Source organism: Pyrus communis, chromosome 2, assembly GCF_041283825.1.
Source record: "Pyrus communis isolate YQ-2024b chromosome 2, ASM4128382v1, whole genome shotgun sequence".
Classification (NCBI taxonomy): Eukaryota; Viridiplantae; Streptophyta; class Magnoliopsida; order Rosales; family Rosaceae; genus Pyrus; species Pyrus communis.
In genome coordinates, this window is record NC_142566.1 from 20,824,647 (window position 1) to 20,850,064 (window position 25,418).

The 25,418-nt window shown below is 36.2% G+C and overlaps 2 protein-coding genes across 3 annotated transcripts; both read left to right on the plus strand.

Moving 5' to 3' along the window:
• The first annotated feature begins 1,780 nt into the window (after positions 1-1,780).
• On the plus strand, positions 1,781-6,739 carry LOC137748588 (cholesterol 22-monohydroxylase CYP90B51-like). 2 transcript variants are annotated; one of them, XM_068488755.2, is made up of 8 exons: positions 1,781-2,174; positions 2,340-2,664; positions 2,908-3,060; positions 3,146-3,388; positions 3,470-3,562; positions 3,841-3,919; positions 4,423-4,529; positions 5,962-6,739. In XM_068488755.2, exons 1-8 carry the CDS (start codon positions 1,963-1,965, stop codon positions 6,232-6,234), a joined length of 1,485 nt encoding a protein of 494 aa, XP_068344856.2. In that variant the 5' UTR covers positions 1,781-1,962; the 3' UTR covers positions 6,235-6,739. The 2 variants fall into 2 exon arrangements, with proteins under 2 accessions (XP_068344856.2, XP_068344857.2); XM_068488756.2 differs by having other exon boundaries at positions 5,965-6,739.
• A 4,141-nt stretch (positions 6,740-10,880) lies between these two features.
• LOC137747386 (succinate dehydrogenase [ubiquinone] flavoprotein subunit 1, mitochondrial) lies at positions 10,881-16,480 on the plus strand. The gene is made up of 16 exons (XM_068487492.2): positions 10,881-11,616; positions 12,091-12,258; positions 12,379-12,466; positions 12,708-12,854; positions 12,956-13,096; positions 13,590-13,675; positions 13,777-13,869; positions 13,962-14,025; positions 14,189-14,332; positions 14,470-14,657; positions 14,766-14,940; positions 15,021-15,191; positions 15,370-15,439; positions 15,534-15,654; positions 15,728-15,765; positions 16,138-16,480. Exons 1-16 carry the CDS (start codon positions 11,512-11,514, stop codon positions 16,238-16,240), a joined length of 1,902 nt encoding a protein of 633 aa, XP_068343593.2. The 5' UTR covers positions 10,881-11,511; the 3' UTR covers positions 16,241-16,480.
• Positions 16,481-25,418: the final 8,938 nt, after the last annotated feature.

Genomic DNA, 25,418 nt, shown 5'->3' on the forward strand with positions numbered 1-25,418 from the left:
TTATTTTTTTGTATCTTTCAATACGACATAGTATAGGAAAAAAAAAAAAAAAAAAAAAAAAAAACACCTCCTAACTATTGACAAGGACTTTAATTTTAAAGTAAATGTACCACCATGTCATTACTATTAGAAATCCATCAAACATATATCATAATGTAGATTTTGATTCTTTTTGGATTTCTAGCTCAATTGAAAATATTTTTTTTTTTTTTTTTTAACAGAGCTCAATTGTAAAACTTGATTATGAAAAAAATATACTTACAATTGAAAAGCACTCGTCAAACCTTATCAGAAATTATAATTTTATATAGATCAATAAAATCATTAAATTTCATGTTTTGTGGATATTATGTAACATCTCACATCGTTCAAGGGAGTGGATCCTATAAACCTTATATGTATATTCCCATCTTTACCTAGTACGAGGCCTTTTGAGAGTTCACTGGCTTCGGGTTTCGTAGGAACTCCGAAGTTAAGCGAGTTCACGTGAGAGCGATCCCAGGTTGGGTGACCCACTGGGAAGTTCTTGTGCGAGTTCCCAGAAACAAAACCGTGAGGGCGTGGTCGAGGCCAAAATTGGACAATATTGTGCTACGGTGAAGTCAAGCCCGGATCGCGATGTGACATATTATACAAGAACAAAATCTCAACAAAAATGTTACCCTTACAACAATTGTATCAACTCTTTAATAGAGATAAACTCACATGTGTCAGTGAGTTTTACTTTTCTTGGAGAGATAATACCTATGTAATATAAAAATATAATAAGTGTAGTATTACTAAAATCTCAAATCATATATTGGAACAGGAGATACGATGTCATGGGTCGATGGCATAACCTATTCAATAAAAAAAATATCTAAATACACCCCATTTCATTTTTAGCGTATTATTTATCTTCTCAACTATCAAAACCCTTCCACCTCCATTATTGAACAAAACTCTAACCAATGAAACTACAAGCATGTTGATTGAGAAAAATTGTTTTTGACAAATGGAACACGAAATCGGTGTTTTGGGAGCTTCACATGAGATAAGACTTCATAATCTGTAATCACCATTTATAGTCAAATTGTTTGGGGAAGGATATCGATGAGAGTTTAGATGAAATCTCCTTACCTTTGTCCATCCAAGAAATTTTTTCTCTAATTTCTCTGTTTGGAAGTAATGGATACCAATGTTTTCCAAGTGCTCCGCACTACATAAATGAAGTTCATGAAAGTCAAAATAAAAATTGCGTACCACAAAGTTAAACCTAGCAATGAAGCCATTGATGATGTTTCCCTACTTAACGAAGGTGGACATCTGTCGATGCAAACTATACTAAGATGATTTCAAATCATCATTTTGAAATCATTCAGCAAACTAAACGTTCAGATGATTTAAAATCTTTTGGCAAACTAAATGTTCAAATGGTTAGATTCAGTTCCTAAAAATTAAAAATGAGTGTTATAAGATTTGAGAAATGTGGAGTGTACATAAAATAGGGGTGTATGTGCAAAATATAAGGTGTATATTGAGATTGTGGGGTGTGGGGATTTTATGAAAAATTATGTGGGGTGTATTAAAATAATTTTTAAGTGAAAAAATAAATATGAAATGTATTAAATATGTAAAGTTTATTCAACAATTTGTGAAAAGTTAATATAATAAGCTTAAAAAAATTTGATATTTCTAGCTTTAACCGTAATAAAACTCAGATTACTATTATCCGCGGTTTTAGCCCAAAAGATCAACTGAAGAAGCTTATAAAAAGCTACCTACTGGGAGCAAAAGCCTTGCATTGAGTTTTTGGTTTCATAAAACGTCCTTTTGCTTAAAAATAAGCTCAGAAGCTGCTTTTCAACAGCTGCAGAGCTTTAAAAAAGCAGATATCTGATTTCGTTTTTGCATTAACGGCTTAAGCAAAAACTCCCACAGAAAAACAGAAGAAAGAAAAGTTAGAAGGCAGCAGCAGCCTCCATGGCTGACTCAGAGATAATTCTCTGTCTTCTTCCATCAATCCTTGCTCTCTTCCTCTTCCTCATTCTTCTCAGAAGGAAACAGCACCAGAAAACCAGACTCAATCTCCCGCCAGGAAACATGGGTTGGCCTTTTCTTGGTGAAACCATTGGCTACTTGAAGCCCTACTCTGCAATCTCCATTGGCAAATTCATGGAGCAGCATATCTCAAGGTAAAAAATCACAAGATACCCAGATACCAAAAATCCTCGAATTTCAAGACCCATGTTTTAGATTTTTTATTCGAGCGATATTCGAACTTGTATGAAGCACACTGTTCTAGCCAACTTTGCTACGTTTTTATGAAAGGCTGGAACTTTCACTTAAAATTTATGCAGGTATGGGAAAATTTACAAGTCAAATTTATTTGGGGAGTCAACAATTGTGTCAGCAGATGCAGGGCTCAACAGATTCATACTGCAGAATGAAGGGAGATTGTTTGAATGCAGCTACCCAAGAAGCATAGGAGGGATTCTTGGGAAATGGTCCATGCTGGTTTTGGTCGGTGACATGCACAGAGACATGAGGATGATATCTCTCAATTTCTTGAGCCATGCCAGGCTCAGGACCCATCTGATGAGAGAAGTAGAAAAGCACACTCTTCTTGTTTTGGGGAGTTGGAAGGAGAACTCTGTTTTTTCAGCTCAGGATGAAGCTAAGAAGGTAATTAACGCGGAAAGCGATTTTCGCAGTCCGCTTTTGCCTTCTCTGCACTCCTCTCTTTGTTTATGGCATTCGGATTGAATAAATCAAAGGAGAATCTCGAGACAGAAATAAGGGGAGGAGTGCAGAAGGCGAAAACGAGAGTGAAAATCACTACCGATTAACATTTATGTGAATGAATGCTTGTGAATTAAGGAAAAGAAAGACACAGCTCAATTGGGCTTTTTGAAAAAGTGACTGCAGTTCACATTCAACTTGATGGCCAAACATATCATGAGCTTGGAACCTGGAAAGCCAGAGACTGAGCAGCTCAAGAAACTGTATGTTACTTTCATGAAAGGTGTGGTTTCCCCTCCTGTGAATTTACCAGGAACAGCTTACAGAAGAGCCTTACAGGTAAATAAACAACGTTTTTCAACATGGGTGTTCATCTGAATTTAACTTTTTACTGTTTTAATGCCATTTCTATTGACTTTTTCAGTCAAGATCAACAATTCTGAAGTTTATAGAGTGCAAAATGAAAGAAAGATTAATGGAGGGAACCGAAAACATTGGGGAAGATGATCTGCTTGGATGGGTTTTGAAGAATTCAAATCTTTCAAAGGAGCAAATCCTTGACTTAATATTGAGCTTGCTCTTTGCTGGCCATGAAACTTCATCAGTCTCCATAGCTTTAGCAATTTACTTTTTACCAAGCTGCCCTAATGCAATTCTGCAATTAAGGGTAAGTAAAAAAATATTAATTTTAATCCATCTCCTTTTGGGATTTGATTATTTTATTTTATGGGTTTGATTTGTTCTGCAGGAAGAACACAGTGAAATTGCCAAAGCCAAGAAACTAGCAGGGAAGACAGAGTTGGATTGGGAGGATTACAAGAAAATGGAGTTCACTCAATGTGTAAGTATGGAGGAAAGGATCCTCTCCAGATCCCTTCTACCAAATCCACCAATCCGGGCATTTAAAATTTGTTTCAACGGCTAAAGTTATTTTAACTTCTAAAGGGGATCTCTGTTTTAAGCCGTTTGATCAATTTTTAAAGCTCGAATTGGGGGATTTGGTGGAAGGGGTCCGGAGAGGATCCCTTTCCAAGTATTTAATCATGGGTTAATATTTTTAACTTTATGCAGTAAAAAGTGAATTGTTTCAGGATTTGAAATTTTCATCTTTTTGTGAAGGTTATCAGTGAGACGCTTCGGCTTGGGAATGTGGTGAGATTTTTACACAGAAAGGCTCTGAAGGATGTTCGGTACAAAGGTGAGTGTTCAGGATAATTTGGTGTAAGAGTTGGGGAGTTGTAGCCAAAAAGTCATCTCAAATCTGAAGCTGCTTCTGCCATTCCTCTATTTACTTCGAAATTTCAATCTTACAAGTACACAAAAAAATACATTAAAACTTTTAAAAAGAGTTTTATACTATGAGAAAATAAGTAAATTTATACGTGTGTCAAACTTTAATTAATAGTTAAATAAAAAGAATTGTCTTTGTAAGAAGATAACATTTAGTAGGTCATTATGGCCAGACTAGCCCAGTGATCGGGCCTCTCACAGAGGAAAGAATCGTTGCATTGGGACCTCTACTTACGTTAGATGGTGCTCAAATGCAGCAAACCCTATTTCTCTGCGAGTTTTGTTTGAGAATCTAGTTGATTAGACTGTCCTGCTCAAATTTTCTCGGTGAAATAAGTTTGGAAAGAGTATTTTCTCATTCAGAATTGAGTTCTTATTTATTTTTTGGTTTGTCGTTTGGAACTTGGAAAGGGTATGACATTCCATGTGGGTGGAAAGTGCTTCCGGTGATTGCAGCCGTGCATTTGGATCCTTTACTTTTTGACCACCCTCAACACTTCAATCCATGGAGATGGCAGGTCAGTCAATACCTTTGGCCTTTGTACAGCTCCAGCATGCCTCATAATTATTATTTTACATTATTTTTTGGTGGTTCTTGTGGCTCCCACGGCCGTGGAGAAAATTTTCAGTGTTAGAAACATGGCTCAGGACATCAAATGTTATAATACAAACGGTTAAATAGTTGAAAAAAAAAAATTTCAACCACATGTATTATGATACTTGTACCAAGGTATGTTCTCGGCACACGGAAAAATCTCTCCGGCCATTGGTTGTTCTAGTATGAACCCACTCTTTAACAAAGAGATCCAAAAGTTTTAACTCCTTTCTAATCCCACACTTAGATATTTATGAATCAATACCAGCATTACACTCATACGTCTTATCTCTTTCACTAGATACATATCATATTTCGTTTGACATGCTATGAATACGAAATGTACCCTTGGATATTGATTTAACCTAGTCCGCACTTTGATTCGCTGTTGACGCCTCCTCGAATCCCAATAGCTGAGGCATAATAACAAGATAGTTGCAAATGCATGATGAGAGATCTTAGAGATTTCCCATTCAAAATGCAGTGTCTAGATCATCGAATTGAAAGGATTGGTAGCTGCATACCGTGCACGGACACTACATTAGGTCCAACTCTCTTTGCTTTTCTTTGCTTTGTTGCCCTAGTGTGCGTGTGGGGAGAGACTTTAGGGTTGGGAGATGATTAGAATTTAGAGGCACCATGTGGAAGTGGGGTTTTATCATGGTGCCATGCACGTGTGCACAAGTGCTTTTGCTCTCTAGTGGGTCAAATGCCTAACTGGTCCAGACCAATTTCTTCTTCTTTACTAACCAAAGGAGATGAATCCCAAACAGCTGGTCCAGAAAATCCTAAATAAAAAAAGGAACAGAGAGAGTACACCACGGAGCTAACCATGGTGGAATAGTCACTCTTTTTGACAATGCAAACTAACCTAGAAGCTAACCAAGATCTAGATGTGCTAAATATACTACATTTATAGATCGCATTGTAAAGAACGGGCAAATTCAAACATGTTGGAGTTAACTCTTTAAGAATTTAATGGGAAGAAATCAAGCCTGGATAAAATGAACCCTTTTGCTCCTTGGTGAATCCACCACTGGATGTGAGACACAATTATTGACCATTCTCACCTTTTTTAAAGATGTGATCAACAAATGCGATACAAAAAATAACTCATGCAAAATGAGAGTTTAGTGTGAGGTGTCTCATGCAACGACACACATGAGAAGTGGGACTAGGTGAGCCTAAATGCAAGGAGTCCTGCTCAGTGCGAGTGTTGTTGTGTCGGACAACCTAATCCTAGACTTTCCTCCCATATGGGATCCAAATTAGCTTAAACAAAAACCAATAAATTTTGCTCGATTGGAAGTCTAAACATGTGATTAATTCTGTGTTTATTGTTAATGATTATGCAGCAGAATAACAACCACCACCACCGTGGATCATCATCAGCATCATGTTACACGAGCATGACAAGTAACAACTTTATGCCATTTGGGGGAGGACCACGACTTTGCGCCGGTTCAGAACTAGCCAAACTTGAAATGGCCGTTTTCATCCACCACCTTGTCCTCAACTTCCACTGGGACTTAGCCGATCCTTTCGGCCAACCTCTTGCTTTCCCTTTTGTCGATTTCCAAAAAGGACTACCAATCACAGCCCACCGCTACCAAACTAATCTCATTTAAAACTCAATGGAATAGGAATTGGAATCGAATCAAAACTCCATTGTTTCTATTGCACCAGGGATAGGAGAGCTTATTAACGGCTTGTAGTAGAACTTCCTTTTGGCTTTATTGTCTGGTACTCGGAGAGACTTTCCTGCATTCTGGCACACAATTGTAACATCTTGGACTAATAATACCACTTCGTGTAAGAACGTGGTTGTCAGGGTGGTGTACGGAGTGTAGATAAGTAGATGAGTCTTTCTGGTACTACTACTGGACGTACTCGGATGCAAAAGGGAAGAAAAAGACCTAATGTACCACCACTACTGCTACTCAGATGTATACTAGGACCAGTCTCGCCAAGTTGCATGTATGCAAAACCCTAGCTAGAGGAGAAAAAATATCTCGTCTTCGTTCCTCATTGTAAATTTGATTGTCTTGAGTCCTTCATGCATCTTGGCAGAGACTCGAGGGTAAATTATTTATTTATATGTAATAATATTGATTTTTCGTTTCTTACTGTAAATTTAATGTTTCACATTTCCATCATTTTTACTATTTATTGTTTGAGGTCAGATATTCACCTATTTAAACTGCAATTAGTTCACAGCTAACCTTATGTTTTCTATATGTATTTCAACAGTTTTACCTCCAACATGTACTATTACTCCTGATATTTCATAATGCATGCATGCGTGTGCATGCATTTGCAGCCTAGTTTCGAAAGCTTTCTTAGCCACAAACAATTTACTTACGCTATTAGATTAATGGTTCAAATTTATAGTCTGACAACATAAATAGTAATAACATAACATTTTCGGTTACTTAATGAACTTACATATAGATTTCCAAACACGCTACAAGATCATTTGTGGGTACTCTACTCGATTTAAATTCTAAAGATGCATTGTCCTAATTCAAGTACTTAGATGTTATAGCTTGTTACATCGCTCCTTTGACACCAATATTATGATAAAATTATACAGAACTAGGTACACAGCTGATTGGATTTTCCACACCTACTTAAAGCAACCAAATCACTACCAAAAATGATATGTCACCCGTTCTTGATAATATCGCTATAAAAACCCCCATTCGTTTTGCATGTTTATGTTTTATTTGTTTATTTCTTTGGTTTTATATGTATAAATTCAACCAATAAAAAGGCCTAGGGACACAAATTTGATGAATGAAAGCATCACAAAGCTATATATACACACATCGTTCACCTTCTGATCCCTGTAGTGCAGCAGTCGTCGTCCTTGTTAGGTTTTACTTCGCTTTCCAATGTGGAAATGTTTTGTTCCTATTTCCTTTAGCTTCTGAAATATTTCATGGGCTTTTGTTCTTGTCGGATGACGATCATTGATCATCCTGAGGTCTGGGAAGCTGCACGTTAGGCCATCTCCAACCGAAGGCTGGTCAGATGGCTCGTTTTAGTCATTTGTTTCTCCAAGATATTAATATTTTAATGAACAATACATGGTCATATTTGCCTCTATCTCCAACTGAGGGTCAAAGGGCCATAAGGCTCGTTTTAGCCCTGTCACAAAAAACCGTCTCCAACCGAGGGCCAAACATAATTTATTATTTAAAAACTACAACTTAAATTCAAATTCAAATCCAACGGCTAAGTACTGTAAAAAAACTACAACATAATTTATTATTTAAAAACAACTTAAATTAAATTCAAATTTTGTAAAATAGAAGTTATAGGAAAAAAATATAATTTAGAAAAAAAATATAAAACAAATTTTGTAAAATAGAAGTTATAGGAAGTTATAGAAGAAAAAAAAGAAAAAAAAAAAAAGAAGTTATGGAAAAAAAATTGTGTAAAAATAAAAAATAACGGCTAGCTGACGTCAGCTAGCCGTTGCATTTGAAATTTGGCCTAGAAAAATATATTCTTGTCGGTTATATCTGACAGGAATGCTAAAATTTCTAGTCCAGCCCGGGGCTAGCTGGCTGGCTGGATTGGGCTAGCCTTCTGGCCCTTTCAAATTTCGTAGGGCACACGAGACCTCTAGCCTAACCCTAGTTAGAGATGGTTTTCGGACTATTTTTTGCACTCTAGACCCTTCGGTTGGAGATGACCCTTATGGTTGAAAAAAATGTGGACCTTAACTAGGATTACTTTTTAAATTAACGGAAATAAATATTAGGTTTGAGAGTACACCATCACTTTCTTTGCAGGTCTAAATCAAATGCTCTTTTTGTTTTAGGGCATTGTCCAGACAAAATTTTGAACTTATATGATTTTACAACGTAACTTAGGATAATTAAGCATCTTATTTTCTCTATAGTTGTCAAGTTTAGGTACAAATTGATTTCTAAGCTTTCGAATACGGGTCAAATATTAACACATACATTTTCAAAACCTACCACACTGACAATGTGACAAACAAACGACTATTCAACAATAATTGTAAAGAACAAGAAAAATAGAATCCGTCATAAATGAAAATACATCAAGGTTTATTGATTGATTGATAAGATAACAAACCTAAAGCATGATTCATCCTATCTATACTGGAATATGAATAGGAGTTCGCACTCAAAATTGTTCGTGGCCGATTCATAAGAACTTTATGTTTATGATCAGAACATTTTATATTATAAATTACTCTATAAAAAATTTCTTTGAAAAAAATCAATTAAAACTACGGTTGTTTAGATATCGAATTGTATAAAAACAGATGAACGGACTTCGTAGAAGCATTACGAGCCGTCTATGTATTTGCTGCAATAGTTGACTAAACAACCTTAGTTTTACTTCATTTTTTTTTTTTTTTTTTGTGTGCATATATAATCTTTACAGAGGTCAATAATATGAACGGTTTTGATTATAAGCACAAAACTCTATGATTCGAACATTAAGAGTTTTGAGTAGGAGGCGATTCCAAATAGGAATAAAATATCAAAAACGTGTTTAAAACTTAGAACTCTAATAAAACACTGTAAAATATGAAATTTGGGGGATAAAAGCCCACATCACAACATAATGATGATCTTGATGTGTGTGGCCGTTTTCTTCAAAATGGCGGGTCATAAGCCCAAATCCGAAGTTGAAGCCCAAATCAGCAAAATTTCATTTTTGTTGTCCTATTTGTGTCTTTCGATTTGATCTTCAATCCATTTCGTCATTTGATCTACATCTCACAATTTTTTGAAGCTAGGGACCCCCTTTAATTATATCGTTGTATTACATATAATAAAAATTGGGGTGTGATATCCATACACCCCTTTTTACTTCTCTCACATCCTTTTAATTTTCGGCCGTTGGATCGGATGAATTGAAGAAGATCAACGGACAGAAATTAACAAGGAGTGTGGGAGAAATAAAAAAGGGTGTGTGGAAAGCACACCCCTAAAAATTACTCGCTTTGATTAATAGGGCAACATGTGAAGAACATACTTGAGATTTCATAGTTGTGGGTAAAAAAACGAAGGCAATCACGAAACCAAGGTTTGGGCCCGACCCAACCTATATAATACTACACTTTGTTTTTCGACCCAGGTTAATTACTGAGTCTGGACAAAGCAAGGCCTATGTATCTTCATCCAACGGGCTGTCATGTATAATTAGCAAAAAGTTCGGGCCAATCTCAAATGAGAAGTTCATAAATTCTATTCGATGAGCATGTCATCATTTTCTTTTCGATTAATTTGTGTGAGGGCATTAGTATTAAGAGTTAATAATATTCTACTTTACTTATAAGTGAACGGTCTTAATTTTTCCTCACGTTGATATTGTATCGCAAAATGTGCATGTGTGGCTCAAGAGGGTTATCAAGAACATAAATGGTAAGAGAATTCTTTCAAAATCAAGACTTTCTATAAACTCTCTGTCATTTCATATTTTTACTACATTGTTTTATAACGTTGGCACGATACCATCAGCCATCCATCTGCTCCTCATCGCCTGGCCATCGGCCACCATTTCGAGCAAACTAATAAACCTTAGCCTATTCATTCACGGATATGGTTTCTTATCAAATAAATCAATGTTTTCTTCTTGATTCTATTAACTTTTGATTTGAGTCGACATATATGCGACAATAATTGCCCTAGTTTGTAATTCAAATCCAAATAGAACTCCAAGTGTTCAGCTAATGTTGGATCACATGCCACAGGGACCTTGTCTTCTCTATGTCCATCGTGGCTTAAATACCACTAGAAGCCTTATTCGAGTCGAGATCTTTGTGGAATTCAAGAATCCGCAAATTCAGGCTGTTGAAAAGAGTTAAAGAGAGATCCAGACCTTTAGCTTATATGAAGTGAGGCAATAAAATCTACTAATGAGAGCTGACATAATTTAAAATGAGTAATCCGAATTTATAGGATCGTTGACTCCGAATATAGAGATCTAAAGATGATTTTAATTCCCCTTCCTCATGCCAAACTTTCAAAATATTAGTATTAAAAGCACCCACTTAATGATGCCAATGGGCCCACTCTGATTGCAACATTATCCAATCACACAAGGTAAACCGACTTATAACCAATTTGAACAATTATAACTTGCCCAGATTTTAGGTGCGATCCTTTTTTAGGGGAAGGGGAGGAGGAAAGTGATCAACCTGAGGTTTTTATATGTGAATCGTGTTCAATAGCCAATCACTAAATTCCAATGCCATATTTATACACAAATGTGATCAACTATACTTGAACAAATATTCTCCAAAATTCATGTTAACAAAATAGGGAGCTTTGTGATGAAATTTTGAACCATTAGCCAGACCTAGGTTTAGGTAATTAGTGCAGACGGTATATTTATATTAAGGTGTTAAGGTGTAAATTGGTTTAGACTCGTCAATATAAAATCTCTTATTTATACAAGTGAAAAGTAATATTATTAGACTATAGTACTAAGTGACATGAATTGATATTTTTTTTATTATGATATTTTGTGCAAGACGAAGTTAAACTAAGCGACATAATAAGTTAACCATTTTTAGATATCGAATTCGTCATTCGTCATTTATAAGAGTTAAACATATTTCCGTGCCATAAAGCATTATTGACTTCCTATAAAAAATTTATTGAACTTTAGTGACATATGAAGATCACACGACACACTCGATAACAACTAAAAAAAAAAAAAAAAAAAAAAAAAACCTGAAAATTAGTAGCTGAAAACTAAAAAGCACATGGTGATCAAAAGCCCTTCTCATTTCGCTAATCACATGCTGCGCTTCTCATTTCGCCTCCCACTGCGACGCCGATAAAAAACGAACCCCGGACAGAGATAAACCCGTTACCAAACACCACCCCAGAGCTACCACTGCTTACGGCGAGATGTGGCGCTGCGTTTCTCGTGGGCTCGGCGTTTCTTCCTCCAAGAGATCCGCCTCCACTGACTCTCTTACATCTTACTTCTCCAGGCTCTTCTCCTCCGAATCCGTACGATAACTCTCTCAATCTTTGGTTTTTTTTTCCAACTTGTTCGTCGTTTTATCCTTGATTATTGATTTCATTTGCTCTGCAAAGCTTCATTGGAAATTAGACGCAACTTTTTTTTTTTTGTTGATTTTTGGATGAATTTATTGGATTTTAATCGGATTCGAGCTGATTGTTTTGGTATTTTTCATTGTATATGTGCATGTACTTGATTTTTACATTCCTGTTCTGTTTGGTTGCCGAGAATTAGCAGGAAAATAAGGGAATCTATGCTTACATGTGTCTGCTTTTCCATTTCCTCGAATTCGAAACGGCCTCATTGCTGCTAATTGGACTAGTTTCCTTTGAAAGTTAAAGTTTGATTCGAAGTTATTCCTTTTTCGGTTTCAATCATTTTAACTCTCTATTTGACCAGTTGATTGTTATTTAATATACGTGCAAGTTCAGGCTTTATCACTTGTGATCGATTGTATGCAGGCCACAGGACGTTCTCCGTACACTGTGGTGGACCATACTTATGATGCAGTGGTCGTCGGGGCAGGTGGTGCGGGGCTGAGAGCAGCAATCGGACTTTCGGAGCATGGATTTAACACTGCTTGCATTACTAAGCTTTTTCCAACTCGTTCCCACACTGTTGCAGCCCAGGTATGAGATATCGCAGAACTTGTTCCGACTATTGCATATAGGTCCCTCGAAATAATGTGAATATGTAAAGTTCGTTTCTTTCGATTGGTTATCCTTGTTTATGCTATGAGTTGTGTGTAGGGTGGTATAAATGCTGCATTAGGAAATATGACTGAGGATGACTGGAGGTGGCATATGTATGACACAGTCAAGGGAAGCGATTGGCTGGGTATGTTACCTGTTAAATTTGACACAACTATGATTTCATTTGATATTGGGCTGAGGGTGTTATACAGAAAAATACTTGGCTGTATAGATTATAAAGTTATCCTATTTTAGCTGTTTAAGAATTTCCTAGGCACACATACTCCTGCATGCCCACTGTGCACTTGCAGACAGATCGACACAGACTTTGTGGTTTTATGACTTTTTGGTTGTATTTGACATGTAAGGGTTTCATGTTCCTATAGGTGATCAGGATGCCATCCAGTATATGTGTAGAGAGGCTCCGAAAGCTGTGATCGAACTTGAAAATTATGGATTGCCGTTTTCTCGAACCGAAGATGGAAGAATATATCAACGTGCATTTGGTGGTCAAAGTCTTGACTTTGGAAAAGGTGAGACGATGTATCCATGCAGGTTTGAAGTTGGTACCTCTATCTTATGGTTTCTATTGTCTGACAGTGGCTTCCTTTACCGTTATCTTGCTACCCTGTAGGTGGACAAGCATACCGCTGTGCTTGTGCTGCTGACAGAACTGGGCATGCTCTATTGCATACTCTCTATGGACAAGCAATGAAACATAATACACAATTTTTTGTTGAATACTTCGCTTTGGATCTTTTGATGGACAGTGAGGGTAAGTTGATGCATATTTGACACACACCTTATCTAAAGAAAAAAAAAAAAAATCAGTGCAAGCTGCAATCTCTGTGTCTTGGTAATTTAACTGTTGGAAGATGCTACCCTTTCAACAAACCAGAAGAATATCAGAAGTAATTAGTTATATTCAGACTTGCCTTTCATAAGATAGTTGGAATACACCACAGATGAAATGAATTTGTTATTTTAACTTGCTCTCGTACATAAAATTCAAATTTAGTGAAGTGTTATCATGAGAACCCTTCTTCCACTTGTAGATGTAAATCTTAATCCTCACCATTTTGAAGGTTCATACTTACATGTTGATGCTTTTGTATATTACGAGCGTGTTGTATACTGTGTAAAATGTTCAGCTATCTCTACTGTAAGATTGACTCTTTTATTGATAGAATTGCATGTAGAATATGACAAAAGGATTGTATGCAGTGCACGGTTGTTAAGGTAATTGATTATTGAGATTGAATATTCAGGGGCCTGCCAAGGAGTTATTGCATTAAATATGGAGGATGGAACTTTACATCGGTTCCAAGCATCATCAACAATTTTGGCCACAGGGGTATATTTTTTGTTTTTGTTTCCATTAGAGATACATCAATGATGTTCATCTTATTGCATTTAAGCAATCATATCTAAATCTATCTTTTGTGGTTCTCTCAGGGTTATGGTAGAACATACTTTTCTGCAACCTCAGCACATACCTGCACTGGAGATGGTAATGCAATGGTTGCACGTGCTGGCCTCCCGCTTCAGGTTTTGTGTTTTGGTCCTTCCCAATCTTGAATCTAAAGCAAGCTTTCGCGGTCTTTGTTTGTATATTTTATTGTTGTATGTCCCTTCTGCAGGATTTGGAGTTTGTGCAGTTTCACCCTACTGGTATATATGGTGCTGGGTGCCTCATTACTGAAGGTTAGATTTCTTAAGATTTTTATAAAATTGTTAGGATAACCTCAAATTTGGTTATATGATCCGCTATGTAATCTAACCTTGTTATCATCTTGTTATGTTGCTTTAGTCGCAGTTCAATTGAAGTTAGAAAATGGTATAATGTGATTATTTTTGCAACTTGTAGGATCACGAGGGGAAGGTGGTATCCTTAGGAATAGTGAAGGTGAGCGATTTATGGAACGATATGCCCCTACAGCGAAAGATCTTGCTTCTAGGGATGTTGTGTCGAGATCTATGACTATGGAAATCCGAGAGGGTCGTGGTGTAGGTAAAGATGCGTTCTGAAATGATATTGACCTTCATCCTTGCTGATGCTGCTGTCTGTCTTTGAGCGAAGCTCGCTTTTTTTTTGTTTTCTATGCTTTGGGTGTGTGGTGTAGTAACTCTTACAGTTGTTTTCATCAGGACCCTTGAAGGACCACATCTATCTCCACTTGAATCATTTGCCCCCAGATGTACTCAAGGAGAGGCTTCCTGGTATCTCCGAAACTGCTGCCATTTTCGCTGGTGTGGATGTTACAAAGGAGCCTATTCCTGTCTTACCTACTGTGCACTATAATATGGGTGGAATTCCAACAAATTACCATGGAGAGGTATGAGTTGATGTAGTTCGTCCCCTTGTTATTTAGTCAATGGCCTGCAATGTAGTTCATTCTGTGAAAGTTTGCTTTTGCTCACCAACACGCTCTCTTGTTTTTCAGGTAGTTACCATTAAAGGTGATGATCCAGATGTAACAATTCCTGGGTTAATGGCAGCTGGGGAGGCAGCCTGTGCATCTGTTCATGGTGCCAATCGGCTTGGTGCAAATTCACTCCTTGACATTGTTGTTTTTGGTCGAGCTTGTGCAAATAGAGTTGCAGAGATCCATAAACCAGGCAAGCTAATTTTTTTTGCTAATGAAGATGACTCAATAATAATATATGTGACTTAAAACTTCTCTAATTGATTTGTGTAGGGGAGAAACAAAAGCCCCTGGAAAAGGATGCTGGAGAGAAAACCATTGCATGGTTGGACAAAATAAGGAATTCAAACGGCTCATTGCCAACTTCAAAAATCCGGTTGAATATGCAACGAATAATGCAAAATAATGCTGCTGTGTTCCGCACACAAGAAACATTAGAAGAAGGTATTCCTATTCACAGAAGTTACAATGCCTTGACTCCATTTTCTAACTTTCTGGATACGTCAAGTGGCTTCATTGTATTATCCTGAAACTGAAGATCTCATTCTCCCCAAACTTATAGGTTCAAGATAAGTTAATATTGCAACCTTTGATTTACCCCCTTTCCGTGTTTCTTCTGTAGGTGCTCAGTTGATTGACAAGGCATGGGAGAGCTTTCATGATGTTCAATTGAAGGATCGGAGTTTGATATGGTGAGAAGTTTTACGCAAGAATGTTGACAAATAAGTATATTCATTTGTTTTATATTTTATGAGCTTACAATTGGAAAATAATATCTTTTGACAGGAACTCCGACTTGATAGAGACCATAGAGTTGGAAAACCTTTTGATAAATGCCTGTATCACCATGCATTCCGCTGAAGCCAGGAAAGAAAGCAGAGGAGCACATGCGCGTGAAGATTTCACAGTTAGTCCTGTTTCTTTTAGTTAGAATGTCTTTTCCCTGCCACTATATAACGAAATTTCCTCTGGTTTTGCAGACAAGGGATGATGAGAAATGGATGAAACATACACTGGGGTAAGTCAATTTTCCATCCTCTTTAGAATAATATTAAATTAAATAGAAAACACAGGTAGAATTGTCAGTTTGGCAAAATTCCCTTCACAATTACTTGATAGATCAAACAGTTTATCCCCACTAGGCAAAGTTCGAATGTAACGGCGAACGTTTCATTAGCCTGTTGTCTTTATATTTTATAACTTCACACCTTTTGTCCTATGTTTGGACGAGGCAGTTTCAAAGTCACAAGGAACTTTAGACTCGATTGTTAAAAATACACGTTCTTTGTTTGGCTGTCTATTCTAAGTTCTAACTGAGAATGTTTTGGGAAATATGTCGTTATCGATTCTCGGCATTTCATTGTATAAATTATGTTCATTTTCAATGCAGATACTGGGAAAATGGGAAGGTTCGACTAGATTACAGACCGGTTCACATGAACACATTAGATGATGAAATCGAGACGTTCCCACCTAAAGCTCGTGTCTACTGAGAAGGTCCGGCTAGGCTGCAGAGCTGGTCATCTATAGTGGCGTGGATAATCCTTTTACGAGCATGTAGTGAATCCGTAAGGAAGAATTCTGTCAATTGTGCTTTTTGACTAATAATGTGTTGCATTTCTCTGGGTTAAAACTGATGGTATCAATAATTTCAATCGAGGATTGGAATGTGCATTTGAAGCAATGGGGAATAACTCTCCGAATGTATTTAATTCGTTGGTGTTTTTGGTTTAGAGCCTCTGTAGGCGATTTGTTGGACTTTGACTTGCGACTCAAATGTATTTAACCTATAGGTCTCGTTTGATGTTTACGATTAGATTTGAATCGATAACGCTATATCGAAGATATGGTTGAATGATTTTAAATCGAGAGATTGGACGTCTACTACCTCCAACGAGGACACAATTGTTTCAACTTTGGAATGGTTAAAACTGCGACTTAGTACTGTTAACTGATATTTTTTTTCATTTGTAAGTGAAGTCTTAAGGTTCAATTCTTGTCAAATACGAATTTAAATCACATTATTGCTAGTTTATTATGAGATTAAGCTCATTTCTTTTCTTTTAGTGTAGATAATATTGTTTGTTAAAAAAAAAAAAAAAAAACTGCTTTTAGGTGACTGAAGAGCTTACAATATAAAACAAATAAAAATGCTTATGAATCATAACAACACTCGAGCATTTTTACGCACTTCTTGCAAAAGCACTTTTGACCAAAAAAAATCTTTCTACATAGGCATCCACAAACGGCCAATTAACAATAAGCATGTATGACAGAGGTACGTTTTTGGGCGTCAAATTGCAATGAATTGGTGTGTTGATCCAAATGCAACTTTGTCGGAATTTCAAATGTGCATGGTAATATAATATTAATAATATAGACATGTTGATGAGAAATTTTCAGTCCTTTCGAACACGGATCGGCATACACTATACTATATATTTTTATATAATTTGAGGGAAAGTTTGCTTTTTTAAGTGTTTATCTAATTATTAATAACCTCTGGCGTATTATCACATGTTTCGAGTATGCTAAAACCTCATCTGGATTAAGTGTGTTTAGTAACAAGTAGGCGACACTAGTGGCTTTTTAGTTGTGGACTAATGGACTGAGAACGAAGTTGATACAATCTGACCTCGTCATTGCATATACATATTTTAGTTGGAGACGCTATGGCCCTCAACAAAATCAAACAACCACTCATTCATTTTTGGGTTAATCTCAGTTTATTACTCTAAAGTTTATTGGTTTTTAATATTTGGTATATGAAGTTTTTTTCGTTCCAGTTTGGTATATGAAGTTTCAATAATTATGGGACACTTTCATACATCCGTTAAGTTTTCCGTCGAAACCTCTGTTAATTGATGGCGTGGCATCCACGTGGACAATGACTGAACGCCACGTGTCAATATTCACATAGGTCCATATTGATACGTGGCGTCCAGTCATTGTCCACATGGATGTCATGTCATCAATTAATGAAGGTTCTGACGAAAAACTCAAAGGATATATGAAAGTGTCCCATAATTATAACTTTAAGTACCAAACTGGGACGAAAAAAACTTCATGTACCAAATGTTGAAAATCAAGAAACTTTAAGATAGTAGATTGAGATTAACCCTTCATTTTTTTATATATGATATTCTATTTTACGAGAAGGAATATTCCACTCTCAGTATTGGGTTGAGTCACATAGTAGATCAGTTATGGCTAAATATTTTTTTTTTAAAAAGGATAACTGGTGGCAAGCCATTGTTATCCATCCTTTACGAGCCCAAAAAGGCTATAGGAAATTTCACTCTACCCGTGGCCAGGGTCAAGTAGAGTCATCAGTTCAAAGTATCAAATCTGATACCTTTCATATTTTTTTGTTTATTAAGGAACCACAGTCCACCCTTACACTCGATCACTTGTTGTATGATTCAGTTATAGCTAAATACAATTGAACACAAATATTACACATCTTTGTCATTTGCTTGGGACTTTAAGTAAAAAACCTCTCGCGTACGAGTGTTGAGCAACTGGACCCTAGTAGTGGTTGATGTTCTCTCATAGCTTTCCCCAAATTGTTTCATTTTTAATCTAAAACTAAGTACTCATTAGTAATCACGACTAGAGTCACTAATTTGAATAACGGCTTCAATTATATTGATATGATGCCAGGTGGCATCATCATCTTGATACAAGCAACAGACTTTTTTTTTTTTTTTGTCAAACGATAGATTTGTTATATTAGATATTAGATCAAGAAGCCGATATAATTCGAACATACACCATGGTGCAAAGACAACACTCATCTCCACTGCTATGGTAGATAGCCACTTGCATACTAGTAACAGGTTTTAGTTAAGAGATTTATGTTTGGACTGATTTGTTTGGTTCGTGCTATACACAAACTTATTTTTACTTCTCACATACCTTTCTCAATTTTTGACCGTCGAATCAAATGAGTTGAAGAAAATCAATGAAAAATAATAATAAGAGTGTGTGAGAATTAAAAAATAAGTGCGTGAAAAACACTAATCATTTTTAGGCCACCCATTTATTTTATATAGTTTACTTAAGAAAGTGTCATTATTTTAAAGAAAAACGTATGGTACGATAAGAATTTATCACAAAAATATGTCACTCGCAAAGAGGGGTGAGATAGAGGCATAGAAAAATATACTCACGAAATAACCAAGTTTTTTCTACACCTTAAAACTTTATATATGCATCGTTACCAAAAAGATATGAAACTTGTTACTTATCTTAATCCTAACTTTTTCATTCTTAATGTTCATTGTCTATGTACTTGTTCTTCATTTGAATATGTTGGGATTTTGGTGGACCACAAAAATACTTGAATTTGTATCTTAAATTTGTAAAAGAGAACATTAATTAAATTAAAAGGAGTTTATACGCCGCTTAATTATTAGCCAAAGTACTTAAGTACCACATCATCAACCTACATTAATTAACTAAAAAGAGGAAATATAATGACCAAACACTTTAATATTTTGTGAACCTACATATTCAATAATACTCTTATAATTAGTGCGTCCATCCCATAAGAGTAATACATATCAAGGATACGTTTTATTACAAATCATCGATCTATTTTCGAGTTTTTATTTGTGATTCAGTATAGTGGTTCGTTTTTTAATTCAGAAAAAACACAAAATATTAATTAGATATATTTGTGAAGATACGAACTATCTTAAAGTAGGTATAAACTCTACAAAACTTCAACGTCCACTAGGATTGGCTTGTTGAAGCATATGTCCCGCGTTTTTGCAAAACTCATAAAGTTATTACCACACTATATTGAATAGTTCCACTACTAAGGCCTCGTTTGTTTGTTTTTTTAATTTTTTTTAATTTTTTATTTTGTTACCAAAAACTGTTTAACTTTAAAGTTAATTAGTAAAAAACTTTTTGGTGAAAGTAAAATATTCTGTTTATTTTCAAAGTATCATGTAGGTTGCTTGAATAAAAAACAGAGTTGAGCCTTTAATAGATATTTTCAATTTTTGTAATACCTTTATTATCTTTATAAATGATATTATTTAGCCTTCCACATATTTTATCCCTTAGAAAATAAAGTTGACACACCCCAACCCAGAATGTCCACTTGGACTCCGAATTGAGTTGTGTTGGCCGACACCAAAAGGTTGACAAGGCTATAAAGTGTAGTGATGTGGAAAATGTGAATAAATTTAAACCTAAAAGTGCCTAAATATAAGAGTGCGCTGGTGAGCGGAAATAAACTCATTTCACACGTGATGTCAGAGCATAAGTAAAGTACATTAAAGTAAGATGAGAATTATACCATTGAAGGTAATCTCCAATACCAAGATTTGTCAAGAATCCTCGTCGATACAAAAGCTCAGTTACTAAAACCTGGAGGGGCGAAAAATAAAGGTGAGTGGGCCTAAAAATAAAGCTTTGTAAAACCATTTCGAATACATAATAATCTCTCACCGTAAAACAAATATAATTTCCAAAATATACATACTACATATAGTAAGAAAATACCTACCACAGTCCGCAAAATCTCAAGAATTCAATACGGCACAATATTTCGTAAATAAGTGCATGATGTCCGTAATCACATAATCTCGCATAACCAAACATATCATAATGAGTGCTCATCGACATATGCTGACACACGAGTTCATGCAGAGATATTCGAACATGAATAAGACCGGGTGTAATAATGATGTACACTCTAGTACTACAATAACGTGAAGATTGGCGATATGCACAGCACATACGAGTCCTAATTGCCTATGGCAATCTAGGACATGACTGTCACCTACAATGGATCCAAAGTGAGCGTACGGTGCGATGTGCACATACACGTGAAAGACTAACCTTGGCCCGGAGGAATACTAACATCAAAGCAGCAAACGATGAACAGATAACACAAATATAATCATGCAATAGTAATTCAATAGTTCTAATCCACATAATATCATTCATAGCTGTAAATATAATTATGGAATCAAGAATAATACTCATACTTATGCATCCCGTATGACGTAGCATAACTTCATAATTTCTATCAATGTGCTAAATCATATAAGCGTCATGCTATTCTAGGCGTATTGTAGAAAATTCTTTATGAAATGTATAAATGGAAAGTAACAATTATATATATATATATGCTATATATAAAAAAAGACTCGCTCACAGTTACTTGCGAGGTCGCCAGAGCCGTTCGGGTGTGAAAAGCCGAAGTCTCCAATAGTAATCGCACTTAAGCATAATATTGAGACCCATTAGAAAAACTCAATTAAAATGTTTGAATTTGGAGAAACGGATGGTGGATTTGGAATCAGCACATCGAAATATGCTAAAGAGGGTCCTGGGCAATTTTCGTAAAAAGTCAAGAATCAACCGAGACGTCCCGGTGGTCAACTATGTTAAAACTTGGAATTTCACTAAATGGATGTCAAAAACAGACTTGAGACATCGAAATTAACCTAAAAACATTTCCGAAAAAATTCTGAAAGTCAACACAAGGAATATTCAAAAAATATTCCAATTTTTTTTTTTTTCCTTCTCCTTCTTCTTCGACCAGTTGCCGCTGCATAACTAAACCCAGCTCTATCCACATGAATTCTTAACTAAACCTAGCCTTCCAATATATGAAATTGAAGCTCAGAGGACAAGGAATCGAAATATACCTTTGGTTTCCTTGACCGTGGCTAGAGTTAGCCGGAAAACGGCTCGAAAGCCGTCGGAAAATCTGGGATGTCTTCCTCGCAACAGTTATGTACCAAAACCTACGTCAAGACCCTTAAGAAAGCTAGAAACATATGCTAAAACATGTTCCAAGAATTTTTAGGTTATTCTCAAAGCTTACTCTCGTTGGAAACTTATGAACTCGCCGGAAAACATGGCGGCGTCCTCTGTTGTGTTTCTGTGTCGTGTGCACAGAGTCTAGAAAGTGAGAAATCCAAGGGAGAAAATGTAGTGTGTTTCCTTGTGGTTTAAGCTCATCGAAACGACGATGGTGCTAGCTCGGTTTCTGGGTTTCACTGAGAGGAGATGAGAGAAAACTAAAATGGGTTTAGAGGTGAGAGGGAGCAAACCAAGAGGGATGAGAGGGTGGAAGAGTGTTCGAGAGAAAAAGGAGCAGTGTGAGGTGATGATCTGGGCGGTGATGCTCGCCGTCGACGGTGGGTGTGCTTCACAGCTGGTGGGAGGAATCCGGTGCGAGAGCTCTTTGGGAGAGAGAGAGAGAGAGAGAGAGAAAGAGATGAGGTGGCAGTCATCTAGTGGGGGATGAGATAAGGGGATTTGAAAAATGAGAGAAAGAGTGTCCCGAGAGATAGGGAGACACGTGAGTAGTGAAGGAATGAGGCGTGGGCCCCATATGTCTCACAAAATAATACAAAATATCTTTTAAAATGAAATTACTAATACGCCTTTACAATCTTAGTTCTGTAAAATTTTAATTGTAGCTTCGATTTCGATTCCGTTTGCGTCTACATGTTCATACCATCGAGTACTTTAAGAATATTGTAAAATAGTAGCTCCTACGGTCACGAAATAACGGTCAACGAAAGTCAATAGTCTCATCACTAGGGGTATTTTCATCAATTCACACATTTAAAATTACCAAAATTGTAAAATTAGGAACAGGTTGTCACAAAAGTAATCTCTACGAGCTACCACTAGAAACACTAACCTTACACAATCAACACCATCAACACCACCACAACCATAACCACGGCTGCCACCACCGCCCCATAACCATAACTGCCACTACCACCATTGTCACCACCGTCATTGCACCACTGCCACCACCAGCATTACCACTGCCCCTACCACCATTATTATCTCTACACCCCAACCACCACCACATAACCACAACCGCCACCACCTGCGCCACCACCGCCCCTAACACCATTGTTACCTCTACAGCTCAACCGCCACATCCCACCTCCATTGCAACCACCATCACCACAACTGCCATTACACCATCGTTCGCACTACTGCTGTCGTCTTTACACTAAAATTTATTAAATGATTTTACACTACTTTTCTTGTGCACATCACTTATAAAATACAATTAACCAAACACTCATCTAATTTATTTTACAGCTGATTATTCTTAAAGGACAGCAAAAACAGTTTTTCAAAAAGGCACATCAATCCCAAACTGACCCGAAGGCTCCCATAATGATGTACATACTACATGGTCAAATATTCAAGTGGTTAAAAAGTAGATATATTAAATCTGTCTTTCAAGAGATGGCCATATACATAATACAGTAATGTTTAGTGGCTCTTTTTCCTCCCTCAGAGTTCTTTTCATGTTGTTTTCTTCCAGAGCTACGTTCTTTCCTATGCTCCCTGTATTAGTGTATTTCGTCTGTTATGAATGAAATCTGTTATTACTTAAAAAACCATAAACCAAAAAAAACAATCTCAGGCTAGCAAGATTTCCCGGCTGCTATTTAGCAAGATCTCCCGGCTGCTATTAACCATACTTACATATAATTTTATAATTTCAAGTACAATTTTAGTCCTGGATCTTAATCAGATTGTTGACCAAGCTATATATAAACTGCTTATGGCTTATTTTTTAAGGAAAATTAATGAAAATGATTTGAAAATTTTGAGTTTTAATGATAAGGACAAAATAAAGGGTAAAGTGAATGGTACCAGGATTGACTTTTTAGTGTAAAAATATGATTTTTCTTTAAAATGAATAGTACCAATAGCTTTTCATTAAAGTTTTCTATTTTCTAATTAATAAAGTTGATTAACCTTAATTAGTATTGATTTAATTTCCACCCTTTATGTCCTAAAGCTGCTGACATCTTCTGAAGTTGCTCTAGGCAGATTCAACTGTGCAAATAACTCCTATTCAAGTGATCAAGTTGCCCATTAGAAAATTTTAAGTAATATTTGCTTTTGATGATATGTAAACTCACATTTAGTTTCTTCAAATAGGAAAAAGGGAGTTGGCATGCATCATGAAAGGGTCTCCATGAAAAGAATGATTCATGTGTCACATGAATAGCGTTTATTTTGATTCATGTGTTATGACCTAACCCAAATTGTACCCTTTTCAATAGGAGTAGGATTCTCTTTCATTTTTTTACCTTCCCTTCCTTCTCTTCTTATTTAAACGGTCACGGTTAAGCCACGTCAATATCTTATATTGATTTTATATAGAAAGAAAAAAAATAAAATAGAGAATATAAGAAAAGGGGAGGAAAATGAATAAAAAAATGATGAGAGAGAATCCTACCTCCTTTCAATCACCCGTTAAAGAAAGAAATTTACTAGGAAAATCTTGTTTATTCAACGAGAACTGAAGCATTTCATACGCCATTTATAATGAGAACTGAAGCATTTCATATGCCATTTATTTAATAGGCAACAGGTAATAAATAAGATGGTGACAGATAAATCTAATCTAATAGGATACTCTCCAAATTCTTTTGATGAAGATCTTAGAAATTTATGAATCATGTTCATTTATCGTATATTGTGCGATCAGTTTTTATCAAGTACGGTTTGTATTTAATTTTAAATAAAAATTTTAAAATAATTTTTGACCGCACGATATACGATGAACGGACACAATTGACTGATTTCGGAATCCTCACAAAGAAAATTCAACGAGTATCCGAATTCAAATCTAATGACCAAATCTAATCTAATCTAATCTAATCTCATCAACAATTAAAACTGTGGAAAAGGATCCTTTCCGGATCCATTTTGTGGGGTTTTAGAGATATCCACATCATAATCATTTATTGTATATGATTGCGATCAGTTTTCATCATATATTACTTGTGTTTAATTTTAAATAAAAAAGTCAAATGATTTATGATCATACTATACACCATGAATGATTACGGATCCCCACAAAATGGATCCGCACAATATACAATAAACGATTACAATGTGGATATCTCTAGGATCCCCACAAAATGGATCTAGATGGGATTCATTCCTAAAACTGCAATCTAAACTCACAAGAAGAGATCCCCTCTGAATCTATCCCACCAAAGCCACACAATTAATTAATTCGGATCTCTAAAATTTGATTCAACAGTTAAAATTATTATAATTTTTAAAGAAATTTTTTGTTTGTAATTGTTGTATTAAATTTTAAGAGTTCGGATTAATTGATTGTTTAGCTTTGATGGAAGAGATTGAAAGATGATCTCTTCCCTAAACTCACCAGCCACGCCACCGCTTCTAATTTTAACTTTTGAACCAGGTGGCAGTGGCGCACTACATACGACACCAATTGCCTTCACTTGGATGTCGTACGATGAGCCAACAGCATACGCACATCGGGCAATAGGAAATGAAGTTGACAGGTTTCGCAGACCTTTTCTGTTTTTGTGCAAGTCAGTCCAACAGGCGGTCAGGATTTGCTTAACCCTTTCCCAAAAAGATCAGCCCCCGTGACGTCATTTCTAGACGGTGACACGGACGCGCCGTTTCGCAATTGAGTGGCGGCATGTAAGGCCCACATTCCTGAACACGGCGGGAGCAAAATAATAAATTTAATACGTGGACGTTCGTGACAGGCTGTTGTTGAGTAGCCGGGTCCCATGCTAAAGGGAGGGTCTACGTTTATAGTAGGGTTTTACTTTCCTTCAAGAGTTCTAATTTTCACTTTAACTTTTTTAAATTTGGTAAGTCCCACAACTT